Source organism: Desmodus rotundus, chromosome 9 (genome assembly GCF_022682495.2).
Source record: "Desmodus rotundus isolate HL8 chromosome 9, HLdesRot8A.1, whole genome shotgun sequence".
Classification (NCBI taxonomy): Eukaryota; Metazoa; Chordata; class Mammalia; order Chiroptera; family Phyllostomidae; genus Desmodus; species Desmodus rotundus.
This window is the reverse complement of record NC_071395.1, coordinates 34,118,064-34,143,009: the sequence shown is the minus strand read 5'-3', so window position 1 is coordinate 34,143,009 and position 24,946 is coordinate 34,118,064. Positions and strand designations below refer to the sequence as shown.

General features: G+C 43.2%; 1 protein-coding gene across 1 annotated transcript in view; it reads right to left on the bottom strand.

Moving 5' to 3' along the window:
* Window positions 1–352: 352 nt before the first annotated feature.
* PINX1 (PIN2 (TERF1) interacting telomerase inhibitor 1) overlaps window positions 353–24,946 on the bottom strand; it is a 78,593-nt gene continuing 53,999 nt past the window's right edge. The window contains exon 7 of the mRNA XM_024569111.3: window positions 353–8,995. Coding sequence (XP_024424879.1) covers window positions 8,525–8,995 — 471 coding nt within the window. The 3' untranslated portion in view covers window positions 353–8,524. The remainder of the gene's footprint in view (window positions 8,996–24,946) is intronic.

The window sequence follows — 24,946 nt, the reverse complement described above, 5'->3', positions numbered from 1 at the left end:
TTAATAACTGATAATGAGATACACACATCAGCCATCCTCCCTGGTTAGCATAAGCCTCTTTTTTTAATTAAGTGAATTTGATGTGTAACATTGGGTAGGTTTAAGGTGTACAATGTGTTACTTGGATACATTTATATATTATAATATAATAGCCGATGTACTGATATTTACCACATTAATTACAGTATAATATAATTATCTGTACTAATTATACCGTGCCTTAGATCTCTATGGTATAAGCCTCTTTCTACCATCCTGGTCAAACACTAGTAATGAGAAAAGAAAGGACTGGGACCCCTGAAACCAAAAACTCACACAGTGTCACATCCAGTGGACTTGGGGTGGGGTGGTCTGAGGACCTCTTGGGAGCCAGCCCGGAGATGGCTGTAGCCCAGGGACTGGGACTGGACACGGGAAGTCATCTAGTCCCTTTCTTTCTGCGCAGGGTGGCTCTGCACCAAGTCACTGCTCTGGCTTTTGTCCTTCTGCTGAAATTTCTAAGGCTCCTTCCAGCTCTAAAACTCCAAGATCCACAAAGCAAAACTCAAAACACTGAAGTCTCGTTCCAGCAAAGGGATTTCAAGGTCATCACCCCCGACTGCCCTCTGAAGAGCATAAGTACTCTGCACTAGCTCCTTCAAACTCTGAATTGTCACTCATGCCTCCATACAAGGGGTCTTGCTGCCCATGGACACCAAATGAGCATTCCTTGACTAGCAAAAGCTTTTAAGTGGACAACTTCCTTCTGAATTTGGATACATAAAATTGGGAATATCCGAAGGAAGCATAGGGCTTTATTCTTCCAACCTGTTGACTACATGATGAGCTTCCTGAGAGCTGGAACCATGTCTGTGTCATGTCCGTATCCCTGGAACTGAGCCTTAGCTACTCAGGGTTTGTGGAAGGACTAAATGAGCCCATCTGACGGTGCCCTCCACATCATTCCTTACACCTGTCCTCTTACACGTGAATTACATTGTCGTTGCTAGGAAAGCACTTTATACCCCAAAACAGTTTAATCACACATTGAGCTGAATAACTCCAATTATTAAAAACTAAAATCAAACAGTCTTTGTAACCTTTCCAGGATGAAAAAGGGGTTGGAGCTCGGGAGACAGCCCTTTCATCTGCCACATTATGAACTGGTGACCTTGGTCTAGGCACTGAGCCACTCAGCCTATTTCTTCATCTACAAAGTGAGGAACGGAATCACACAGCTCTTGCAGGGTGGAGGGAAGCAGGACTGCTCGGCTCGGGGCCGAACGTGTGGAAGGCTCCTCTGATTTGGAAGACCCACTGGCTCACGTGGCCCGAGTACACTTGTTCTCCCTCTTCCAGCGCAGCTACCATCCTTTGTTCGTCTCAGCTTGGCAGGGCCTTGCCCCATCTCAGCAGGATTTTGTAATCCCTCCAGGCTAATTTGCAACAACTTGCTCGACTAGGGCTGCCTAGGAGTCCCAGGCGAGGGCAGGATCCTGCAGCCTGTCACTTGAGAGGTCTGAGTCAATGTGAGAGCACCCCACCCTGCCCCGGGCCTGCTCACAGCGAACCTCCTTCGTGGGGAGCCCTAAGCCCTCCTGGGACTCTGGTGTCTTCAGGATGACCTGACCACACCTTCCTGTGTTTCATCCTGGAGCTCGTCAGCCAAGGGGAAGAGCGGCTGCAGCTTGCCAAGTGTCATTCAGGAGCCTCCCTCTGACTGGGGTCCCTGACTATAGGGAGCGCTGACTTTTCACTTTCTCTTGTGCTTGGAGGAAGAGAGGAAGTGTACTGAGGGCCTCGTCAGGTATTTTTTTTTTCCCTTAATCCTACAGCCACCACTCAAGGGAGGCTGGAAAATGGGGCCTTGGGGGGGGCACTTGAGAACTTGAGATCCCAGTGGCGAGGCAACAGTCACAGACAGGGCAGGGCCAAGGGGAGAAGTAGGGAGGAATTCATAATCCAACCCTCCAGTCGGGTGAGGAGGTGTCACGTATACTGGTTATAGTGCTGAGAATTTGAAGGAACCCCAAGTGGGGGTTGTGGTCACAGCAGTGCCCCCTGACTGGACATCCTCATCTTGAATACAGTGTGTTCAGAGCACGGGCTCTTGCCTGGCTGTGCTGTGTTCATTTGCTTCCTCACGTAAGAGTCCTTCTGCACCTGCTATGTACAAGGCGTAGTCCTGGGTGCCGCAGAACTATAGAGATTAACTCCATCTTCAGGGGCCCTAGACTTGAACGGCGGGAAAAGCAGACGTCCATAAACCCTAATACTAGGTAGACTTTGATGAGTCAGAAAGCAGTAGGAAGATTCAGAAAAGGGAGAGATTGCTTCTGAGGGCCGGATGAGGAAAGGCTGGAGAAATTGTTGATGACAGATGTCAGGGGCAGCCTTCAGGGCCAGTGGGTAGAGAAGGCCAGTAGGAGGGTGGGGGGCAGTGACACAGAGGAGGCAGTCAGGCACTAGAGCCAGAGAGAGTGCCTGGAGGAAGGCGTGGGGATCCCCTCAAGGCATTGGGTGCAATTGTCCGGGAAGAATTGTGTAATGAATTGGATGAAGGGAAAAGAGGGGTGTGACTCTCCAGGCAGAGGGATCAAGAGGGAAGAAGCACTATGTTGAGAGCTCCTAAGAGCAAGGACCGAACCTAAGACACTGGTGGCAGTCACTTAATGAGGGTGAACTGCTGTAAACGACCCTAGACGTTAAACCAGAGTGAAAGCACAGGGTGTCCACAGCAATAATGGGGCTGAAGTGGCCTTGAAAGGATGAACAAGAGTTCCTGTGAGACCCTCTGAATGTGAGGGGCCCTTGGGATGGTTGGCTGGACAAGCAGGATGAAAGCTTGAGACTGATCAGTGGGGGGGGGAGCAGAGATACTGACCTGAGAATTATCCAGAAAGAAGCAGAAACATTGGCCATGAGTGTACGTATGGAAAGGAGAGAGGGACATATGGGGTGGGGTGGGGGAAGAGTGAGGACTAAAACATTCAGACCAAGTGTCCTTCTCGGAGAACACGTAGGTGACGGCAGGAGAGCTGAGGAGTATTTAGGAAAGTTTTAGGGAGTCTAGGCTAGTTGAAGGAAGAAGACTAGCACAGCCTGGAATAAAGCCACCACCTGGGGGAAGCCACATGACTTGCGAGGGTGGGGGAGAAAATGAGGATGCTCCATCAGCTGAGGCTCTGGGGTGCCCACCCCTGGATTCTGACAGCCTCATCTCCCCAAGTCTTGGAGGCTGGAGTTGCAGTTGGCCTTCAGCAGTTTCCCATTCCTAGAACAAATGTTTGTCAATATCTGGGTTTTGTTCCATCCCAGGTCAAAGGGTGTCCCTGGTTGCTAGGTAAAATAGGCCTACTGCAAGGCTGCCTCCCCTAGTCCTCTACACCTGGTTCTCTCAGCAGATGTGCTAGTGACGGCAGGGATGCAGGGGTGGGGTGGGGAGGTTAAGAGAGAGCGGCTGGGTCTATTCTTCCCACTCTCCACTTAGGCAAAAGATATTTTTAATTCACTCTATGTGGAAGAATGTGCACATAATTTTGCTTACTTATCACTGTTAGAAGTGTTAACAAGGGAAATTTTAGTAGAAAGTCACTCCTCAGGTTGAAGTTAATGAGTCAGCAGAGAACTGCTTACAGATTACTACCCGACTTGATAAACATTCGCTTGCAGGCTGAACACCACCTAACCGGTGCAGGGGAGGCCAGGTCCTGAGTATATCCCATGGCTGGTGTTCCAGGACATGGCGACCTACTCTCAATGACACAGGTTGGTAGATCTTGAATGTGGGTGGACCTTGTAATGGATTAGTTACCCAGTCCTGAGTTGGCCTGGGCTTAGTCCAAGGCTGGTGCTCAGCAAATGTTTTTAGAACAAGTAACAGCTTCTCAGCATCCATGGACCTTTCTCAAAGGAAACCAATACAGGAAATAGAAGATGTAACTGATTACAAAATTCTTCATTTGAAAGTTCACTGCTAATGCTTATACAAAGATTGAACTCAGGGGAGAAAAAGGAACCGTGGCTCTGACTGCATTATCCCACACATTGCTGCGGTACACAGCGCCGTGGCGCCCGAGCGAAGTCCCCTTCCCACCTACCTTTTCTCCTAGCTGTCTCTCTCTGCCTTTGTCCCCACTCTTACGGGTCCCATAAAGGCTGTGCACATGCCATTGTAGTGTACTCGGTACACTAAACCAGATAGTATACTTTTAGGCAAGGAGTCTAGTCATCCTTTTTATTAGGACAGGATACTAATTTGCTCACTAATAACCGAGAGCTATAAAATCACACATCGCGGCACGGATCTGACCTCCCCAGGCCCACGGCCAGCACAACAGGCTCCAAACTGCTGTGGCTGCAGAACCCATGAGATAAACAAGGTGAAGGTGGGGGAATTCTTACTCAGATCTATAAATACAGCAGCTGCTTGCTGGTCCAGGCTGAGATCACTCAGGTAGATGGTGCTGAAACATTTCTCTGATGCCGTTTCTTAAAAAAAAAAAAAAGAAGGCGGCAGGTCCCAGCTTGTTCCTGAGGAGTCAGCCAACAGGTGAGGGAGGAGAGAAGCAGAGATACGCACTGTGGTATAAAACCAATGCCCATTTTGGTTTCGCCTTTGGAAGTATCACTATTTCTTGCAATTAGAAGAAATTCTTTTTTTTTTCATAGCCTGGCAAACAGGTTTTAAGAAGCTGAGTTACTTAGCCAATTTCCCACCAACCTCTTGACTGAGTTGGAAAGGAAACTCCATGAGAATTTCAAATGTGCAGGCTACCTAAACACATTTTTCACAGCTCATGTATCAATAAATAATACTAACTCCAGTTCATTGTGAAACTCTTCACAGTTTGCCACCTGCTTTCACCGGTTCTCTGGGGACGGCAGAAATCTCATTATAAAAAATTGAAAGCAGCCCTTTTATAAAAACGGAGTTTATCTGTAAAAGGGGATAACTAACAATAGTGCTTACTGGATTGAGGACAATATGAGCTGATTTACTTAAAGTGTTGGAATTGGGCCAGGCACATAGGACCTCACACAGTAATAATTACTATCTATTAACAGAAAGGAAAGAAGGGTGCTGTAACATTTAAGAACCTCTTCACTGGATAAATCTTTTCTTGGGTACTACTTTCCTTCTTAAAACTGAAGGATGTCAAGGAAAGCATCAAAGAATATAAATATATGAGAGGTCCGTCCAGAAAAACTCCAGCCATTGTTAATAGAACAAGAATGGTTTGCGCAACATCCATGTAACCTGGCAGCCAAGGAGAGTGGACTGGAATGCACATGTGTGGACAATGATGACTTCACTGTACTAGTCAGCGGGGGCGGTAGACACGATTGACTGAGCATGTGTACCGTGTGGCCGTTGCATTCAAAATGACTGAGCAAGTAGAGCAGCGAATCTGTATCAAATTTTGCATTAAGTTTGAACATTCCTCCACGGAAACTATTCAGATGATTCAGAAGGCCGCAGCTATGGGCAACTGGTGATTGGCAACTTCATCACAATGCACCCAGTCACGCATCATGTCTTGTGCAGTTTTTTGACAAAACATCAAATCACCAAAGTGACTCGGTCACCCTGCAGCCCAGATTTGGCACCCTGTGACTTCTGGCTTTTCCCAAAACTAAAATCACCTTTTTTTTTAAAAAAAAAAACAAAAAACCTTATTTTATTGTTCAATTACAGTTGTCTGCATTTTCTCCTAAACCTAACCCTAACCCTAAAATCACCTTTGAAAGGGAAGAGATTTGAGACCATTGATGAGAGTCAGGAAAATACAGTGGGACAGGTCATGGTGACTGGGAGAACTGCACGAGGTCCCAAGGTACCTACTTTGAAGGGGACTGAGGTGTCATTGTCCTATGCACAATGTTTCTTGCATCTTGCATGTTCTTCAATAAATGTCTCTTTTTCATATTACATGGCTGGATACCTTCTGGACAGACCTCATAGTTTTTACCAAGTAAAAAAATTAAAAGGCAAAAAATATGGTTCATATGTTAACAATTTAAGAAATATCATGTTGCCCTGGCTGGTGTGGCTCATTCGGCTGGAGTATCAAGGCATGTGCCTAAGTTGGGCGTTTGATCCCCAGTCAAGGAGTCTTTGAGAGGCAACCAATTGATGTTTCTCCCTCCCCCATTCCTCTTTCTAAAACAGCAATGAAAAAATGTGCTCAGGTGAGAGTAAAAAAAGAAAAAAGAAATATATCTAAGAAATGCAACTTTGAAGCATATTTATTGCGTTGTTCTAACTTTCATTTAAATCCAAAAAACTAAGTGGCCTAAAGAAGAGATACCTGGGAAAATGAAAGCAGCAGATTTCTAGTGAAGATTAAGCTCTCACGTCCTTCAAAGCAAATGGTCACACTGTCTGCTCTTGGCTGGGCATGTACTTTTTTCTCAGGCTACCCTGAAATTCCTAATATCATCCAGGAATTCCTTCTGCAGTCCATTAAAATAATAAAAATCACAGACTACAGGTTCTCTCTACTTAGCTGCACCTCAACAACCTTGCGGTGTTTCCCTCTTGCCTTGGAATTCCCAACTTCAAGAACTTCCCTCCAGCACCTCCCTACTCTGGTCCTCCTAGCCGGCCCCTCACCCAACCTGACCTATGCCTCTTGCCTGCTTCCTAAACACTCCCTTGCTTCCTCCTCCTGCACACAACTTGGTATACTCTCCTGGCTCTCACTTTGGTAAAAAAAAAAAAAAAAAAAAAAAAAAAAAAAGTTGAAGTTAATAAAAGGCAAAAAAGAAAAACTATGTATATCTACACACATATATGTGTATATATATGGAGGGAAGAGGGGGAGAGAGAAAGAGGTTTCACACAACTCACACAACCCCATCCCTTCCGGAACTCATTTCATACACAAGATAGAACAAGCAGAGATGACTCGGTCATGTGACTTTTAAAATCTTGGTGCTTTATTAGACTGGACCTTAGCCTCGGATTCTAAACGCTGGGGGCCTTGATAAAACTCAGGAACCAGGCCTCAGGCTCTGGATTTGTAAGAATTTTCTCTGTGGGTTGTGTGTGTGATTTTTTTAAACAATTCACACCCTTCAGAATTCTTAAGAGACTGAAATCAAACATTCTTAATATATTTTCTCAATTCTAAGAATCTTGGGGCCATGCTTCGTATCCAGCATCTGACTCTCCCCACCCCTGCCCAGTTAAAATCAGGGCAAAAGGTCATCAGATTGTGTGTGTTATCCAGCGTGATCTATAAATCAGTGGGAAAGAGCACCCGCCTGCCCCACCCCACCACGCCCCCGCAGCTACTGAGACGTGTCCCTCAGAAGCAGGCCAACCTTCGAGACTGCAAAAGCAGGATGGGGAGCAGGCAGCTAGAAAGGGGTTAGAAGAAAACTGCAATTGAAAAATAAGGGTGGGGGGCAAGGATGAGGGAATGAATGGACAAAAAGATGGAGAAGAAAAGAAGGAAGAGATAAAGAGAACAAAGAAAGGAAGAGAGGAGAAACGGGCAGAGAAAACAATAGGGCTGGCCCTTTAAGTTGTAAGCACACGTTTTTTCTTTTTCATTCTGTGTCCCAAAGGGGGTGTGAAGGGATCTGGGTAAACGGCACACGGGGAGACGCCAGGGGGTGGCCCAACGCAGCATGAACTCAGTGAGGAGACAGCATTTGGTTTGCGCAGGGCTGAACAGTATCTTTTACATTTATGGACTATTAACACTTTCAAGAACTTACACAAGAGAGTTCCAATCTAGAGAGTGGCTGATTTCCAAACAAAATTAATTTCCTGACCTTAGACTCCTCATTTTTCCAACCTTCCGAGGACCTTGCGATCGTTATGAACAAGGTGGAGCCCGCTACAGGGGTTCGTCCCCCAGCACCACACGGAGGGCCCACTGTCCCTGAGAGCTGGGAGGTTACAGCGTCCGTAGTCAGTTGGCGTAAACTTTGCAGTCTTGGGGAGAAGGCCTCAGATCACATGGCTGCCACTGCTTAGTGGAAGAGAGGGCATTAAAACTATTTCCCCATCAAAACTACACCAAACTAAACCAACTCTCTGATTTGGAAATGTAATCATATAATACCTACTTGGCAAAAATGTATGGTTGGCTATAGAACAAAAAGAACTATCTGAATCTAAACTATTACCCTTAATCCTTTAATTAGACTAAGTTCTTTAGAAGGAAGTGTACTTCACTGTTATGGAAGGAAACCAAAAGCAATGTAGATTGTGATACATCGACCCACACCGGTGCACGCATACATCACCTGACCTATTCACACGAATATGAATGAACACTCGTGGCGAAGGACTCGGAGTCTACGAAGAAATCTGTTTACGAGAGCCGTGATTTGGAACATTAAGCAGTTCTCTGGGAATAGGATTTGGGGACGGGACGTGTGGTGAGAGGGCGAGACTCGGCAGTCCACGGGCATGTTAAAAGATGTGCCCAGACTCTCAGGGGTGCACTCTGCTCTGACTCCCGGCCAAGGTGTTTGCCTGGCAGCGCCCCGACACCTGAGTGGCTGGAAGGCCCTGGCTCGAGAGACTTTATTTGGAACCTTTCTTCTTTTTCTTCTTCTTCTTCACTGGTGTTTCATCCAGTGTAGCATCCACGGCTGTCTCAACTTGTTTTTGTAGGTTTTTCTTTTCTCTCTTTTTGGGCTTTGGTGGTAAGTCCTGGCCATCCAGTGGCCACACACAATTCTCTCCACCCTCAGCAGAAGCATCAGAATTCTCGTCCCAGTGAGGGTCTTCGAGCTGCTGCTCAACGTGGTCTCGCTTTTTCTTGATCTTGGGTTGTGTGTAATTCTCCACATTTGTATCTCTTGCCCCTTTCTTTCTTTTCTTTCCCCCTTTCCTTTCCATCTGGGTCTCTGGAAGGTCAGGCCCTGAGGCCATGGCCTGTTGCTTGTTCTTTAGCTCTGCCATCCGCTTGGCAAAGTACTCCTGGATGGTGAAGGCACTGGTGGTCGTAGTGGAGGTCTCTATCCCATCTGCAGCAGCAGGACTGGAATCACCCTAAGGTGTGGGAAAAGAGTTAAAACTGGTTAGGCGCCAGCCCTTTACTTCTCAGGCCACCCAGAAGGACTCCAGCTGGAGCCATTAGCACTCTGCAGTCAGAGCCAGGCTGAGTACCGGGTTTCTGTCAATCCTGCCCACCCTCCCCCCACTCGCCCCACCCGCCCCACCGCTCCTGTAGAGCCGAACTGCAAAGCATAGAACAAGGTGGCAGACACTATGGGGTGGTAGGTTGAAGAGACTGAAGCTACCTTCAGAAGTCAGTTGGCAAGTCACCTAAATGAAATTCTGGGTCAACAGCACCTCAGCAGCAATGCTATGAATGGCGATTAAGTTCCCAGAGTCTTCTGTGAAGAACAGGGACACTGAAGTCCTTGAGCTTTGTGATGTCAGATACCCAGGTCAGCTCTGTAATGGATCACACAGGTCTTTGGGCACTGATGTAGAAACTGAGATGCCACGTGTACACGTTAACCCTTCTTATAACAGCAGCCAAATGCCAACATGGAACCTGGCGTGATAGGAACACCTTCTTTCTCCTCCAAAGGGAAGGCGTGGGCCCTGGCTGCCATTCCAGGATAGAAGGCACCAGGGTTGGAAATGCACACGCGCACCTTCCTCCCACAAAGAACAGGTTAGCTTGGGAGCCCTTCTCCCCTCGGCTGGGGATGTGGAGAAGGGAGACACCTCCGGCCCTGCTCTGGCTTGGACTAAGATACTCATGGCTGTGTTGGTGCTGTTTCTAAATATGAGGAATTACTCATATTTAGTAACAGGGCTCACTCAAATTTAGTTACCAGGGCTTACCTGTAACAGCTGGGATTAAGTAGGGTTTACACTTTAATTTTAAATGAATACATTCCCACTGTAAGGCCTGAGAAGCGAGAGAAAATCCTACCTTAGTAGGCGGGGATAAAAAAGTGAAACCCTGGTATCACTCTATGGGTTGCAGCTGGCTGGCAGTAGGTGATGCACATGAGTGTAGAAAGGGAGTCCCTTCCCGTTGAAGAATATAAGGACTACGCTTTAAGGAAAGTCACTGTCTAGAATAACTTTGCCCTCAGAGACTTTTTAAATAGTCAAACCACTAAACAATAATACTAAAGTCATAAATACCCAGCTTCTTCCTTCATATTCACTTCTTTGCACAGGAAGAGACAGGTTGTTTGAACCCTCATATTGCAAGTGTGGGAGAAGAGTTTCTGAATGACTGTTTCCAAATTAAGACTCTAAAATAATTTCGAACTTGGTGGGAAAAGCTCTAGCTTTATTACAAACCAACCCATGTAAATGGCCCGACCATGCATTTTCTTGGTAGGCCAGCACTAAACACTGGCCCAGTAGAACCAAAGAGCTTCACATTTGAAACTCTGGCAGAATCAATATTATGTAGGCAGGCAATTGGGTTCCGAGTGGCTACTGCCCCAGAAGACTCTCACCAAAGGGTACCTTACCAAAAACGTCCCACCTTATGCAATCAACTCACGCCGTATTTTACCAGGGCCCCCCAAGAACAGTACCTGCGGTCAAATTTTAAATTTCACAATGTAAAATGTGGACTAAACCAACTGAGCTCTGGGAAGCAGTTTAAATGTTACCTATTAGCATTCAATTTTGGCTGGATTCCCACCAGGTGATTCTGAGAAAAATATGAAAACAGCTGTCCCAGGAGACAAAAACAAGGTCACTTTTTTGTTCCCCGGATGCTGAAGAAGGGCTGCAATTTTGCGTGGCAGGATGGAAAACCTCCCCGGCTGTGTCGGTGCGTGCTGATCTCAGTCTACTGGACAAGAAAGGTCTTGCCTTCCATGTCAGGGCACACAGCCACACACAATGTCTGTGACGGTGGCCTGTTTATGTAAAACAGGGCTCATTCGGCTTCATGGGATTAAAAGGAGTTTGTCTTCCATGGGCTAACTCTTCTGGAGTGTATCTCTGTTTTATGAACTCAAATTCAAGTGATATCCTATGGCTCCTAACCTTGCTCACCTATTATTACCTTCTGAATTCCTGCTTTTCAGAGATCATGGGAACTAATTGCTGGTGTAAATAGCACTTTTAATTATTAGGAAATAATAAGACCATTTGTGAGTCACTTGTTGAATTCGGAAGGCCTTTCTAATCCCAGAAAATAACTATGCTCATAAGCAACTCCTCCGGTGGTAAAGATTCAATAACCATGGGCCACTGCACACGGAGCTTAGCAGGGCATGGCGACAAGCAAGAGAGGTGCCCGCCCCCGCATCAGACTCCCTCTGAGGAAAGAGCAGGCAGCACAAGGACTGGCTGGGGAGAGCCCTTTGATGCCAGGGCAGCCGCCCTCTCACACTGCAGCCCTGTATCTGCTTCAAGAACCACAGAAACAAAGGAGGGACAGGTTGCAAATCCAATTCCAGGAGGAGCGATGCCTAGGACTTATATTTTACAAGCTCATAATTTATGAATTTATAAACCATAAACCCAGTTTTACTACAGCGATGATAATTCCTGTTTCTATATTCTTGGCAATGAATATAAAAAAATGTATACCTTTTAAGAAAACTAATATTTTTCATATCTGGTCTCAACTTCAAAGTGAATAAGCTTGAGAAAATCACCAGTTACTTACTAGCATTTTAAAGTAGAGACAACTTGCATCTTCCCGCGTTTTCATTCAACATACTAATACAACCTCAAAAAAATCCATAATACCAAACATGACTCGCTACTTCGTAAACTTTGAGACTGTTCCAATTTGCTAACAGTGTTTTAAAAACAAGTAAACTAAATTTACAATTATGCATCCAGGACCAAGCAGTATACCTAAGATGAAGCTTTCCGAAGAAAGAGTTCAGTGGACGAGGGGAAACGGTTAGGGAAATTAGCAAAACAGTTTTAAAGATCTCCCCCTAGATTTGTAATAATCCACTGTTCTACCTCCCCTATCATTAATTAATAATGATTAATTATTTGTTAGACTCCTGAAACATTTTCATTGTATTAGAGAGGCTACTCTTTTAAACATACAAATAGAACCAGTTTCGTGTTGTAAAAAATGGTTTCACAGGTTCATCTTGTCTTTTCTCAGCAAACCCTGCTGTCTGCTCATTTCTTTTAGAGCTGATGAGTGTAACGGTATGTGTTAAAATTTTTTTGACCATTGGTTTTCCCAAACGATAGCTAGGGCCTTAGTTTCCACCCAATCAGTAAACATTCTGCGTGCCAGCGCTCAGGAGGACCTGCTCCCCACTTCACAGAACCTCAGGTCAAAGGTCCTAAGAGCCCTGCAAGATTGGCCCACTCATCATATAAGGAAGCTTCATCCAAAGTGGCCGCAGCTGTCACTTCTCAGATGCCTTCCACATGCCAGCCACTTATCACGTGTCATCTCACGTGGCTCCCACAGCAGCAGTCTGAGCAGGGGCATACTCTCCCTTTTTCAGAGGCAGAAACAGAGACTAGGCCTTCCTCCCTCTGTTACAGCACCCCAGCTTCTGGCCTGCGTCACAGTGACTCACTTGGCCCTGTGTCTCTATGTAATTGGTCATATAGCCCAGGGACAAAGGTCCGCATTCTACTTCATGAGAGCACAATTGAGGCAAAGCTTCATGTAGAAAAAAAATGTCACCAGAAATAGATACTATTTTCTAAACAGAAAAACCTCTATTACCTAGCTTGTGATTCATATAAATAAAAAATAGTCTAAAGCCAGGATTGAGTTTTATAATTTGCCAAATTAGTACGTAAAATCCCCTGACAAAGTATGAGTGTTTTAAAGCAGGAAGTAAAACCCAAGGCCAACCGTCCACCTAAGGACAGATGCCGAGCGGCTTCCACCTGGACACTTCCACTACAGACAGTTGTTACATGGTGTGGCAGGCAGCCATTCCACCATGAACTTGCTTGGTCTGCTTCCTCCTTAGTAAGAGGCAGATTCAAGTGCTTTATGACAGTATACCATATGCTGCGATTAGAGCTGAAGAATCTGAAAGCCTAAACCTATCTCTGGCCACTCTGAATCACCACTGGGCGGGGGTGTGGGAAGAGTGGATGCAAAGGACACAAGACCTGACAGAGAGACATCCTTAAGATATCATTTATAATCACCACAGTCATGCCAGGTGCCTGAAAGATGCCCCAAACTATGCATGCCAGCTTTTCTCAAATGTCTACAGAATTATGAGTGTGTTCTTTGTTTCGATTAGGTATTCTCTATAGAGGCTTTGCAGCTCAATGAGCTATCTGCTCGAGCTGCTCTGGGTTCCTCCGTGTCATTCAAACAGGTGTCCTGGGATGGATTAATAGTAAACGCCCAAATAAAGAGGACTCTTTTCTTTTGTTATTAGAATGTTGTATGTTGTGGGTAGAGAACTGAGTGAGGTGTTGGGGCATATGCACCATAACTATTAAAGCCTACTACTTATGATCAGCATACCAGTCCAGCGATGGGGTTCAAAGGCAACACCTTTCATCTCAAAGCCTTTATCATCTGTCACTGCTGATCTTAAGTGACAAGATGATTGAAGCCTTTTGATTTTCATGTTTAGACACAGAGATCCTGTTGCAAAAGCAATTCTTCAATGAACTTTTCTTACCAAAAAAACAAACAAAACAAAACTCAAGAGTAATGGATTCAGCAATCAGGGTTATTAGCTCTGATAGCTCTTGCTTGTGATGAACACCCCCCCACCCCCCTCCCCCCGCCATCGCAGCCTGTCTGTTGGCAGCTTGTGTTAGATCAATCCGTGAACAGTTAAGAAAGCTTGGCAAGTGAGTAGTTTGAAAGAATGTTTTGTGTTTTTTCCAGACTTTATAGCAGGATGGTTATGTCTTGACATATCCCTGGGAGATAGAAATTACACCCATCCACTTTGGACAGAGATACATTCAGGTACAAAGTGACTTCATGACTCATCAAGATGAAGGGAGTGCTGGAATGTGTGGGCACCAAACCCTCTGCCAACAGAGGGAACAGAATGGGCTGATGCAGTCGCCCCCATGCTGGGCTGTGGTGTTCTTCCAGACGCTTCATTTGCAGTCATGTGCATCATCTTTTTTAAAAAAATTTAATCTTTATGGTATTTTTTTCCATAACCATTTAGTCCTCTTATACTCCCCTCTCCCGCATAACCTTCTTGAAGATCAAGTACAAAACTGTTTCCTTCAACAAGTCTGATCCTCTACAGAACATCCTTGTGTTCACTTCCTATGGCTAGCAATTAGTTACACCTATTTTCTGGTTTTGTATAATTTGCTTTTTTGTAAGCATCTTCCCAAAGAAATTTTAAGTTCCTTGAGGACAGAGATCATTTCTACTTCGTTTGTATCAGGCACATCCTCTCTGAAGAGGAACAAACATACGGAGAGTGCTCAGGGACAGCACATAAGACACCAGGCCCCACCGATCAAGGCTGGGAAGTGCTCCCATGGAACGATAAGCCTCGTGCTTGTTGGTGTAGATGCGTCTGCCTGCCAGGCAGGGCTGACGACTAGAAGGGGTTTGGAAGCGTAGGAAGGAAAGAGAGAGTCAGCATTTTGCAGTGGATATTCTTCCCAGCCAGATAAAACCATTCCCTTCTAATCAGATGCCTCCTTCCTTATGGTGTCAACCGCTTAGCTCCTGCAAGTACATTGGAGTGCCTTTTAGCGTGATCAGCCAATTGTTGTTCCCTGCGGCTTTAGTGATGCAGAGGGACCCAGGCAGACAATCCATCCATTTCTTGTCTATTATTCCATGTTACCACAGTCACCTTCTGGGAGATAAGCAAATAGGAAACAAGTGAGGCGCTGTGATGTGTGGGGACTGCCACACTCCTTCTGTGGTGCTGGCTGAGCACGGCAGTAAAGTAGCCTGCATAGGGTGGGCTGTTCTTGCCATCAAGAGGAAAGGCTGGGGAGCAAGAGGGTTGGAGGGCATATCAGAGGCAAAGGTAGGAGCTCACGGTGAGAAGATAAACAGGTGGGATGAAAGTTCCACCAGAAGCTCCTGGTAGCATGTTGTTAAGGTGCAGTGGACATTGTGTCCTGAGCTGAAAATACACTCGGGAAAGCTTCCGATTCTAAGGAGTCACTCGATGGGTTTGCCTCCAAAGCTGGGCTAAAGTAGGGATCTACACTGTCAGCTAGAAAGCAGGAACTATGGCACTGATGTGGGCATTTCTTCCCTCACCTTCTATGGCACCTTTTTGGGTTCCATATAACTGAAAACATTTGGTGTTTTACTGACAAGGAGCTATTTTTGCACTCACAAGAAGCTTATTCCAGTGATAAATCTTCTATGGTTTTCTTTTTTAAGATATCTATCACTCACATCTGGAGGTAGACTAAACACTCTCAGTAACGACCAGCCTTAGAGAATCTTCCTGAAAAACACAGTCGCTGCTAGTAATAGCGAGCATCGAGAGTTAAAAACAAATACAAAACTCTACTGATTGAAGGAAGTTTTGATTTGAAGTGGGAGTAAAAACCAAAGCTATAGTAACAGAACTAGAATTATGCAGCCACTCAGATGGAAAACACACACAGACATTGTGTGATGTGTGTACGCTTTTGCAGGCAGGTTTTAGGAACCCACCCACGTTATGTACAGAAGCCCACTTGGCCAGCATTCCCAGAAGGTTTGCTCTAGAACAGGGTTGGTAAACTATGGCCCATAGGCCAAGTTCAGCCCATCTTTGTACTACTCCTTATCAGCTAAGAACTTTAAATGGTTGGGGAAAAAAATCAGAAGAGTATTTCGTGACATGTAAAAGTAACGTGAATTTCAAATATCAATGTTCATAAATAAAGTTTTGAATTTCATCAGTAAAAATGGGTGGAGATCTGTTTTTTGTCTAGTACATAAGTAAACATAAAAGGTGGTAAGTAAATATTTGCTGGATGACTAAATTATTATGAAATATGATTTCTTTTTTGGAAATGCTAGTGCACACACACACAGGACTGGAGGACTTTGGGTTTTGATGAGGTTTTCTATCTCAGCATCTCAATATCTTAATGAATTATGCTAGTAAATGGTAGAGAGGCTGCTAACTGCTGCCTGTTTTCAAGCAGCGAAGGATGACAGACAAGCACAAAGTTTGGTTATGCAGCGATCTGGCATCAAAGAGAACTCAACACCCTGTAAGACTGCAGAGATAGCTTTCTAACGATTTGGCATTAGAACTTGGTTTGGAATTTACACACTGAAATGAACTGGACACCTCAAGAGATGATAATGGGGAAGGGACAGGATATCTTGTTTTTCACTGGACACTAGTAGAGAAATACAAATAATGCCAAATTCCTTATATGAGGGCCAATGCTAACAAAGCTCTTCATTTTTTCCCCACTTGCCTAGTCAGCTGCTCAAACTAGCACTCCGTTAAGCCAACATAAACATGTTTTAAGAGGATGGTTCTCTGTGGCAACAACTTCTCAAGTAACTGCCATCAGAACTACTGACAAGAGTCATACAGCCTCTGGGGGGAATGAGGGCGGGGAGTGGAAAGGAGCTGGTTTCCTGCCTCCTTGAAAGGTCCTACCACTAGGAAAGTTGCAGGGACTCATACGACAACATTTCACAACACGCTGGCCATTCTAAGATAAACGAGGCTCCTCCAAAGCTAGAAATGATCAATGTGACACAGGCACCAACTTCTCTGAATGAATCTAAAAATAATCCAAATTGACTGTATTTTATAATTCTAGGTCAACTGGTTCCCTTCCCCGCTATCTGGAGGCAGCACAAATAGCTTTTCTAAGTAGCTGAAGGCTAGTACCAAATCTCAAAAAACAGAAAGAGGCTAACAGAGTGTCTGTCTCTTCCATCTTACTCCACGGGAAGACTTGAAAATTGCTTAAGAATCCTGACAAGTCAAATTTAGGCTTCTTATTATAGAAAGCATAGCATTTTTGGAAGATTTTAAGAACCTCATATTTTGAAACTAGGAATAGAATATGAATTGATTAGAATCATTTGTAAGAGAAAAATATATTAATTTAGGCAAACAAAGTAATAAACAAAAAGTCCCCTCTCTCAGTTCTTGTATACTATATAAGATTAATCTTTCCATATTTAAAAAAAATAAAAGTATATATTTTTAGAGACAGGGATGGGAGGGAGAAAGAGAGGGTGAGAAGCATCAGCGTGAGAGGGAAATATCGTATCGGCTGCCTCTCGTATGTGCCCCAACGGGGGACCAAACCCACAATCCAGGCATGTGCTCTGACCAGGAATCGAACCTGCGACTGTTTGCTTTGCGAGACGATGCCCAACCCACTAGTCAGGGCTAGACTCTTTTTAATTGAATAGAAATCAAAGTAGCAAATAAAGTACTTCAAAAATATTTTTAAGGGTAAAATTGATAGGGCAAAAAATTTTTATGTTTAAAGGATATGCCAGTTGGTAAGAATAAATTAAATTCTGAACTCATTGAGTCATTAATTAAAGTAAATTATACAACAATAAGATCTTGAGATGGCTGAGGTCCAAAAAGATTTGGGCATCCAGTCCTTCATTAACATCTAGTGAGCAGTTACTGTTTTACTAACTTAACTGGGGCTGGGGCCCAGACAGAAGCTCCCATCCCGGGAGAGACAGACTATAAAAAATACAATCAAAAATAAGATCTGGGTGGATCTCATGTAAGTATTCTTACTACAATAAGAAAATTAAAGTGCATTGGGAAAACTTATTTTTGAATAGATAGAAACTAAACAAGATAACCAACTATAAAACAACTCCAACAGAACCCCTAACCAATTACATTGAGATTACAATTCCAAAGAGCTCATAAAAAAATTATTACTGCTATTAAATATATAATCCTGCTTATATATTATTATATTAAATATATAATCTCTTAGTTTTACAGAGCTATAATTTTTTTATTTTATAAGCAAGAAAGATATTAAAAGCTTAAGCAAAAAAGAGCAAGTACTACCTCTCTATACGCTCAGAACCCAAAAAGCCCTACAGCAAGGCCTGCCTCTTGTTTGTGGACCCTAACGGCCCGTCCTCCGTGGAAGTTCCACGCCCTATATCACAGTGCTTCGCAAACGACCAGGGGTGAAGCGCCAAATTTTTTCTTTTGAAAATCTATAATCCATCGGGGGCAAACTTTTTACAAAATACACATGTTTTTTAATTACTAGGAAAATAAAATTTAAAAAGACACAAATGCAAGTTTCAATTTATACAAATTAATATCAAACTACTATAAAAGCTTCTAAGTGCTTATCATCAATTTCTGTCCTGGCGTGTGGACTATACCTTGAGTGGTACTGGCACAAAATATTAGCTACTAAAGGAAAGTAAGAAAGTGTGGTAGAAGTGACAATGACCTGGGTATCAAAAAATCCAACTCACACTTGACAGAATGTATGACCTTGGGCAAGTTACTGGCCTGTCTGAGCCTCGGAATATGGTAGGAAAGTATCGAGCTTGGTCTCCTCAACACTACAAAGTCTTGGGTTGCAAACTGGGTCCTCACTGATCCAGATGAATGAGGGTGCTACTAAGGTTGGCTGGCTCTTCTGGCTTTACCTGTTGGGGCTCTGAAGAGCACCAAGACGGGAGATGGTAACACCCAAACCCGTGTTGCTGGTGCCGCGCCGCGTCACGGCCCCGTCAGGCTGTGTCACCAGAAACAAAGCGCTACCTTCTCTCCAACCACTGGCCGCTCACCCCTGAGGCAAGGTTCCTCTTCATCCTATTTCATTACATCACAGGGTGGAAATCTGGGAGAGAATGTTATTTTTGCTTTCCCGGCAGGGCAGAGGGGTAGAAGGAAAAATGAGCCAATATTTCACTCTTCTCCTCCAACACTGGGTCATCTGTGTATCACTTTCTTATTATCACAGAAGCTGTTAAAACCATTTGCCTGATCTGGCAACAAAGAAAAAGCCAAATCTAATCCTTTCAGGCCAAACCTACCTCCTGGCAAAAGTCTAACCAAACAGAACAGCCCAGTGAGTTCGAATTCTTGGGTTGTTTCGGTGGTCCTCCCCACCCCTCTTTTTTCCTTCTTTTTAAATGAGTGTCTTATTATGAGGTCAGGCTTGCTGATCTAGAAGACAAGACATTTTTCCTGGTATTAAAACAAAAATGCAATGACCCACTTTCTCCTTTTTGGCTCCTAGATAAAGCAGAGGCAGGCGCCCGGACCCTGTTTAAAGTCCTTGCTGCCAGGAGATGGTCGGTTTATGTCTCCTGTCCCAGGACAGGAAAAGGATGCACTCTCGGCACCGTGTGCGAGGGAGAGATAAGGCCAGAGATTTCTGTCCTCAGTGCCTTATCGGCTTTTCCTGCTACTTTCCAGAGCAGACAGCACCATGACTGGCAATAAACTAAACTAGCCAAAGGGGGGCTGCCAGTGTGAGCAGCTTGGCGATTGGAGGGAGGGAGGTCGGAAAGGGTGCAGAATGAGGAAAAGAGATGAGGCTTTTATAATATATCTTAAAATGGTCTGCCCCAAATAAAATTGCCTTTAAAAAGAAAACACATTTTATATCTCTTTCTGTTACAACTGCAGCAACAGGGATAGAAGTTTTTATCAGAACTTCCTTTCTGGTTGGAATGCACCACCACTTTCCTTGCTTTGGGCCCTGCACCTAACTGCCGTTGTGCTACTGGCTCCTGAGCACGTAGCCCAAGACCAATCTGCTGTGGATGCTCCAACTGGAGGCCTATAAACTACAGGCTGCAGGGGGAGTGCTTTCTATGGGCACATGCGCCTCCATTTAGACAACCAGTGTTTGCAGGGGCCAGGGCACTCACAATTCCACTTCCATACTGCAAAGGAAGGAGCCAGGCTATGAGATACTCCTCCAAATACAGAGGACGTCACTGATGACCTCTCACTCTGCAACAAATCACACCCACGAGTCCAATTAGAATTATACTCATACACTGTGGACATCCTGGTCTTTTGGGAGGTGAGGGACACAGTTGCTGAAGAATCTCGCCTAAGCAGGAAAATTTTAAGTTAATTATGGCCTCAGTTATTCTAACGAACTCATGTGAAAGCAATACACATTTGGCAGTCTTCTCCTGAAAACTTTTATCATGAAACATTTCAGACAAACGAACAAACAAAAAGCAGAGAAAGTAATATAATGAACCCAATGTACCCTTACCCTGCTTCAACAATTATCAACACATAACCCTTACCAACTTTACTCCCATTCATTTAAAGCAAATCAAAGATACCATACACTTTTATCTATTAGTATTTCAGTATGTATCTCTACAAAGACAACAGCTCTAAGGAAAATCTTTAACCATAGTAACGTTACCACATGAAAAGATTAATAGAAATTTCTTAACATCACTAAATACCTAGACTCTGTTCATACTGCCTATATTGTCTTTTTAAGTTATTTCTTATTACAATTTATTTGAATCAGGTCCAAATACTGTGAATAATCAGTATGTCTCTTGCCTCTTTTGGGGTACAGGTTTCCATTCCCTCTCTCTCTTATATCAATTTCCTGTTGATGTAACCAAGCCATTTGTCCTACAGAGTTCTCTCAGGATCTGAGTTTTGCTGAATGGATGGATCCTTGTAATCAGGGCTAACATGTTCCTCTGTCCCATGTATGTTCTGTAAAGTGTAACCTAGAGGCAGCCTTATTTCCTAATGCAGCACTTTTCCAATGCAGCGTATCACTTTACGAAAAACTGGGATGGATTCATGGTTAAGTGCGCTTGGGAAACACACCTGTGCTGTTCCTCCCTTTGATTCATAAGGCACGTTACCATCTGAGAGAACTGGTAGTTGTTATACTTCAGAAACATTTTTTGGTGTAACACCCATTGACATCCTGTGGAAACAGCACTCTGTTGAACCTACTCTGAGGACTGTTCACACAGATATTTCCATGACCTGGATAAAACAAGCAGCTTTCTTAACTCAGTCTTGTAGCTAAATCTTTGATTGACCTTGATCTTTCTAAGTGGGTGGGCTTTTACCAATGGACCACACATTTTATGCAAAAATAGCAGATACCTGGTAGGGAATTGAAAAGAGGGCCAGGCAAGCACTCTGTTATGAACAACCTTGCTAGGTGACTTTGAGAGATGAGGCTAGCTCTTCCCTAGATTTCCCATTATTGAAAGGGGAATATCTGTTCGCAGGCTTAGTCAGAAAAATCACCCTTCCATCTTGGAAGGGAAGGTGGCAGAGAGATAACATATCCTACATCATGTCAAGTATGCATGGCTCAAGTTTTAAGACTTCCTACAATGTAACCATATGTTCTTTTTAGGACACACTCAAGCAGGAAGAGCTGCACAGCCCGACCAGTCAGATAACCAAGGTGAAGGAGGCAGATCTTGACACTGAGTCAGAAGTCTGTAAAAGTTTCCAACTACAGAACAGTGAAAAATTTAAAACATAATCAAGTGAACAAAAATAGAGAAGATAATCAGGAATCAATGGACATATAACAACATTAAAATTAAAGAAATCAATTCATAAAAATAAAACAAAACTGATAAATCTGATGGTGTGACCAGCTGGTTGAATACCTACACAGAATGAAATTGCAATGACTCTAAAACACTGTTCTTTGCACAGAACCTAATGGAACAGACCCTATGGACAAAAAGAAATGGCCAACCCCTACTCCCCAAACTCTCTCTGTCTTTTTGATTATTAAGTTATTGGTGTTATTCTGTGACTATTAGGTGTGTACTAGAAAATAAGCAAATGAGTAATGTGATATTTTAATGCTTGTACTGTGAGTAAAGAAAAAGATTCATGAGGTTAAGTCCTTGCCGTCCTAAATTTTAATTGGCAATATGCATATAAACTCATATTTTATCATTAAAAAAATTGGAGTTCTCTCCATGGAGCAAGGCCTAGGAACAAAAAGCAACCTGGTGGCAATAAGTAACCCTACTGCTCAGACTGTGGTGCCTAAACACCATTTACCGCTAAAGGAACCAGGGAACACTGGGAGACTCAGAGTCTGGGCAGCAAGTGTCAAAGGTGGGTCTGGAAAATCTTACACCAGGTGGGATGGAGGGATAGAATACCACTTAGGGTCATGTCAGAAGAATTCAGGAACCAGCTTCAAGAAGCTTCTACTGGGCCAAGATGGAAAATTCGATCATCAGTAAAGACAATAAATATAACACACTGAAACCAAGCAAATATATTTCAACCCATTAGTGATTTTTTTAAAAAGGAAAACTCATTAGTTCCTTTCAGGGAATGCTAGAGAACCTCCTCCATTTGAAAACTGGTAAATAAAGGAAACGAACAAAACATTTATTATTTATGTATTACCACCTTAGGGTAATCAAATACTAGATATGTGGCAATTTCTATTCTAAATTTCACTCTAAAAATAAAAAAAAAAAGAAAGAAAGACATATGGAGAGGAAATCCATAGATTGAAAGAAACTTAAAAAGATGTATCAACCAATAGTTATGTGTGACCCTTATCTGGAATCTCAAAGATCCAGTAAAGAAACCCAACATCTAGGACACTTATAAAAATGGAAACACTGAACACTTACTGAGGTGACAGCATGCAATAATTACCAATTTGTACACAGTAATGGTCTTGGAGTTACACATTTAAAAACAGCTCTTTAACTTTACAGGATATACACGAAAGTGCTGAAATATTTATGGATGAAAAGTTATGATTTCTGGGATTTATTTCAAAGTACCACAGAGGGGAGAAGTATACAGGGCACTTGCCCCTCTCTATCCACCTTTACGGTCTAGCAACATCCCCCAAAGGCCCTTGGCTTCTTCAAGGATTTGTGTCTTCTCCTTGTAAGGCCTTTCCACCTGGCTAGGTGCTACTCCTCTGAGACACCACACTTCTGTCACCTCCTTTAACCTCTGCCAGCTGAATTCATGAGTCCATCGTCTTTGTCCCAGACAATAATTTTGGAATATTAGATAAATATCTAAAGATGCTATTCTACTTACAGATTTCAATGATACATAGAAATAAAACCAAGTCTACTGATTTCCAGAGTCTACTCAACAATTCCCCATGAAAGCTGGCTTCCTTTTAGAGAGGGCGCTGCCTCGAATGTTCACATTTTACTTGGGTAAAGTAGCTTCCCCGGGTCAGCTTTCCTGTTGAAAGAAGGGGAAACTCCACCAAATCTAGGTTACTGAAATCAAGATGTAAAATAAGTTTAAGCACTTAAAGCTATTTGGAGTTCAGGCTCACAGAATGCTTCAGAGCCAGTCAAGTAAAACTTAGAGCCTCTGTATGATTTAAGAGTCAGAATGAGAATTACAAAAGGGGTCCTGGACGAATGTCAGGGGACCAGAGTGACTGGAGGCTGCTTGTCATAATTGCTACTTTGCTTAAAACAACTCTTCCTGCTACAGAAAAGATAAACTTGTCAACAGAACAGAAGACAAATCAAAACCCGACCACTTTAGCCTTGTGCTGTTTGCAGAAACCGAGAGCTGTTAGGGAGTAAAACTCTGAGTGAACCTCCTTGAGTCTCAACTGGTTTCAGATAAGGATTAACAGACCCTTGAGCAACAGAAAGACTTACCAGCACTCTGATACCTAATAAACACAGAACATATGTTTTAAGTCTTATGGAGGAAAAAAAAATATTTGGAAAATTCCTGTGAAGTTTTAGGTTAAAGATTGAGGTTTAAAACAAATTATTGTTGTTATAAGATGGTTCAATGGAATTACATAAAATTACAAGTCAATGACTGATAAGCATCAAAAAAGTATATTAAACTACACTTAGAGATATTAGTGAAATCCTACTAATTTAGGGCTGCCTTTAAACAACTTCTCACGTTACTTCCATAGAAGGATTAACTTAGCAAATTAACAGATCAGAATTCTCAGCACTTCACTTTAGAATCAAAGTCTACAAAAGACAAAATGCTTAAATTCCATCTAACAGTGTTCTGGCGATCCAAATGACTTAATTACAAAATAGTTTGAATTGCGAAGAACTGTTAAGGTTAAGGAAAGTACTTATTTCAATTACTTAGAAGAAATGCTTTCAGGTAGCTTCAAGCAATTTAGTAATGCTCATTCATATACAAACATTTGTTGTACTAATTGCAATTAGTTCCTACCAAAGCAAACCCATTGTGACAGTTTAAAGAATAAACTGGGGTTGAAGCTGTTCTTCCCTGTGGAACAAAGGTTCTTGAACCCCAATCTTAAATGAGAAATGACAGAAAATCTTGAGTTCGAATACTTTTCGCAGCACTGAACACCACGTGTTGGAAGAGCGATTCCGAAGTACCCAATTTATGAATGTATGTTGCTTGTGTGTGTATCTGCATCTATCTAGCTATCTGGAGTGGTGGGTTTATGATGGTACATATAGGAAACTCGGAATTGATTCTTCTATTATTTATTAATTATTCTACTACTTTCCGTAGGAACACCTGTAAGCCTACTTTGGCTCACCCCTGTATTTATCTATGGGTACACACTCCTCGTGTTAGGATGAAGTAATGCATACTCTAAAGGAACACACATAATGTACTGTGAGTAGTTCTTTCCTCTCTAGCTAGATAAACGTTTAGATTTGTTGCCAGGCAAATCAAATTAATGATGGTAGGATTAGTTACCTAAAGATTCTGGGCTGGGCGTATCACTAGGAGATTAAGGGATTTTATATTGCTATTATGGCAGAACTAGGGCAGGGGGAGTAGCAGGATGAGACTATCCATTTTATCACTGAAGGTACACAGATTCTATGTGACGGGAAAGTTCGGATTTTACTTAGGCAAAGGAGCTTCCCAGGTCAGCTTCTCTGCTGTAGAAATAGAAACCCCATCAAATCTAGGTTCTGAAAGTCAAGACACATGCAGCTCAAGTACCTGTTCAAAAGCTACTTGGAGTTCACGATCCTAGTCATTTTTCCACATTTTCATTAATCAAAAATGCCATGAAGATTACCCTTCAACACTTGCTTGTTTCCTTGTCAATACATTTAAAGTCATTAAAAGGAATTGGCCAGCTGAGTTTTCT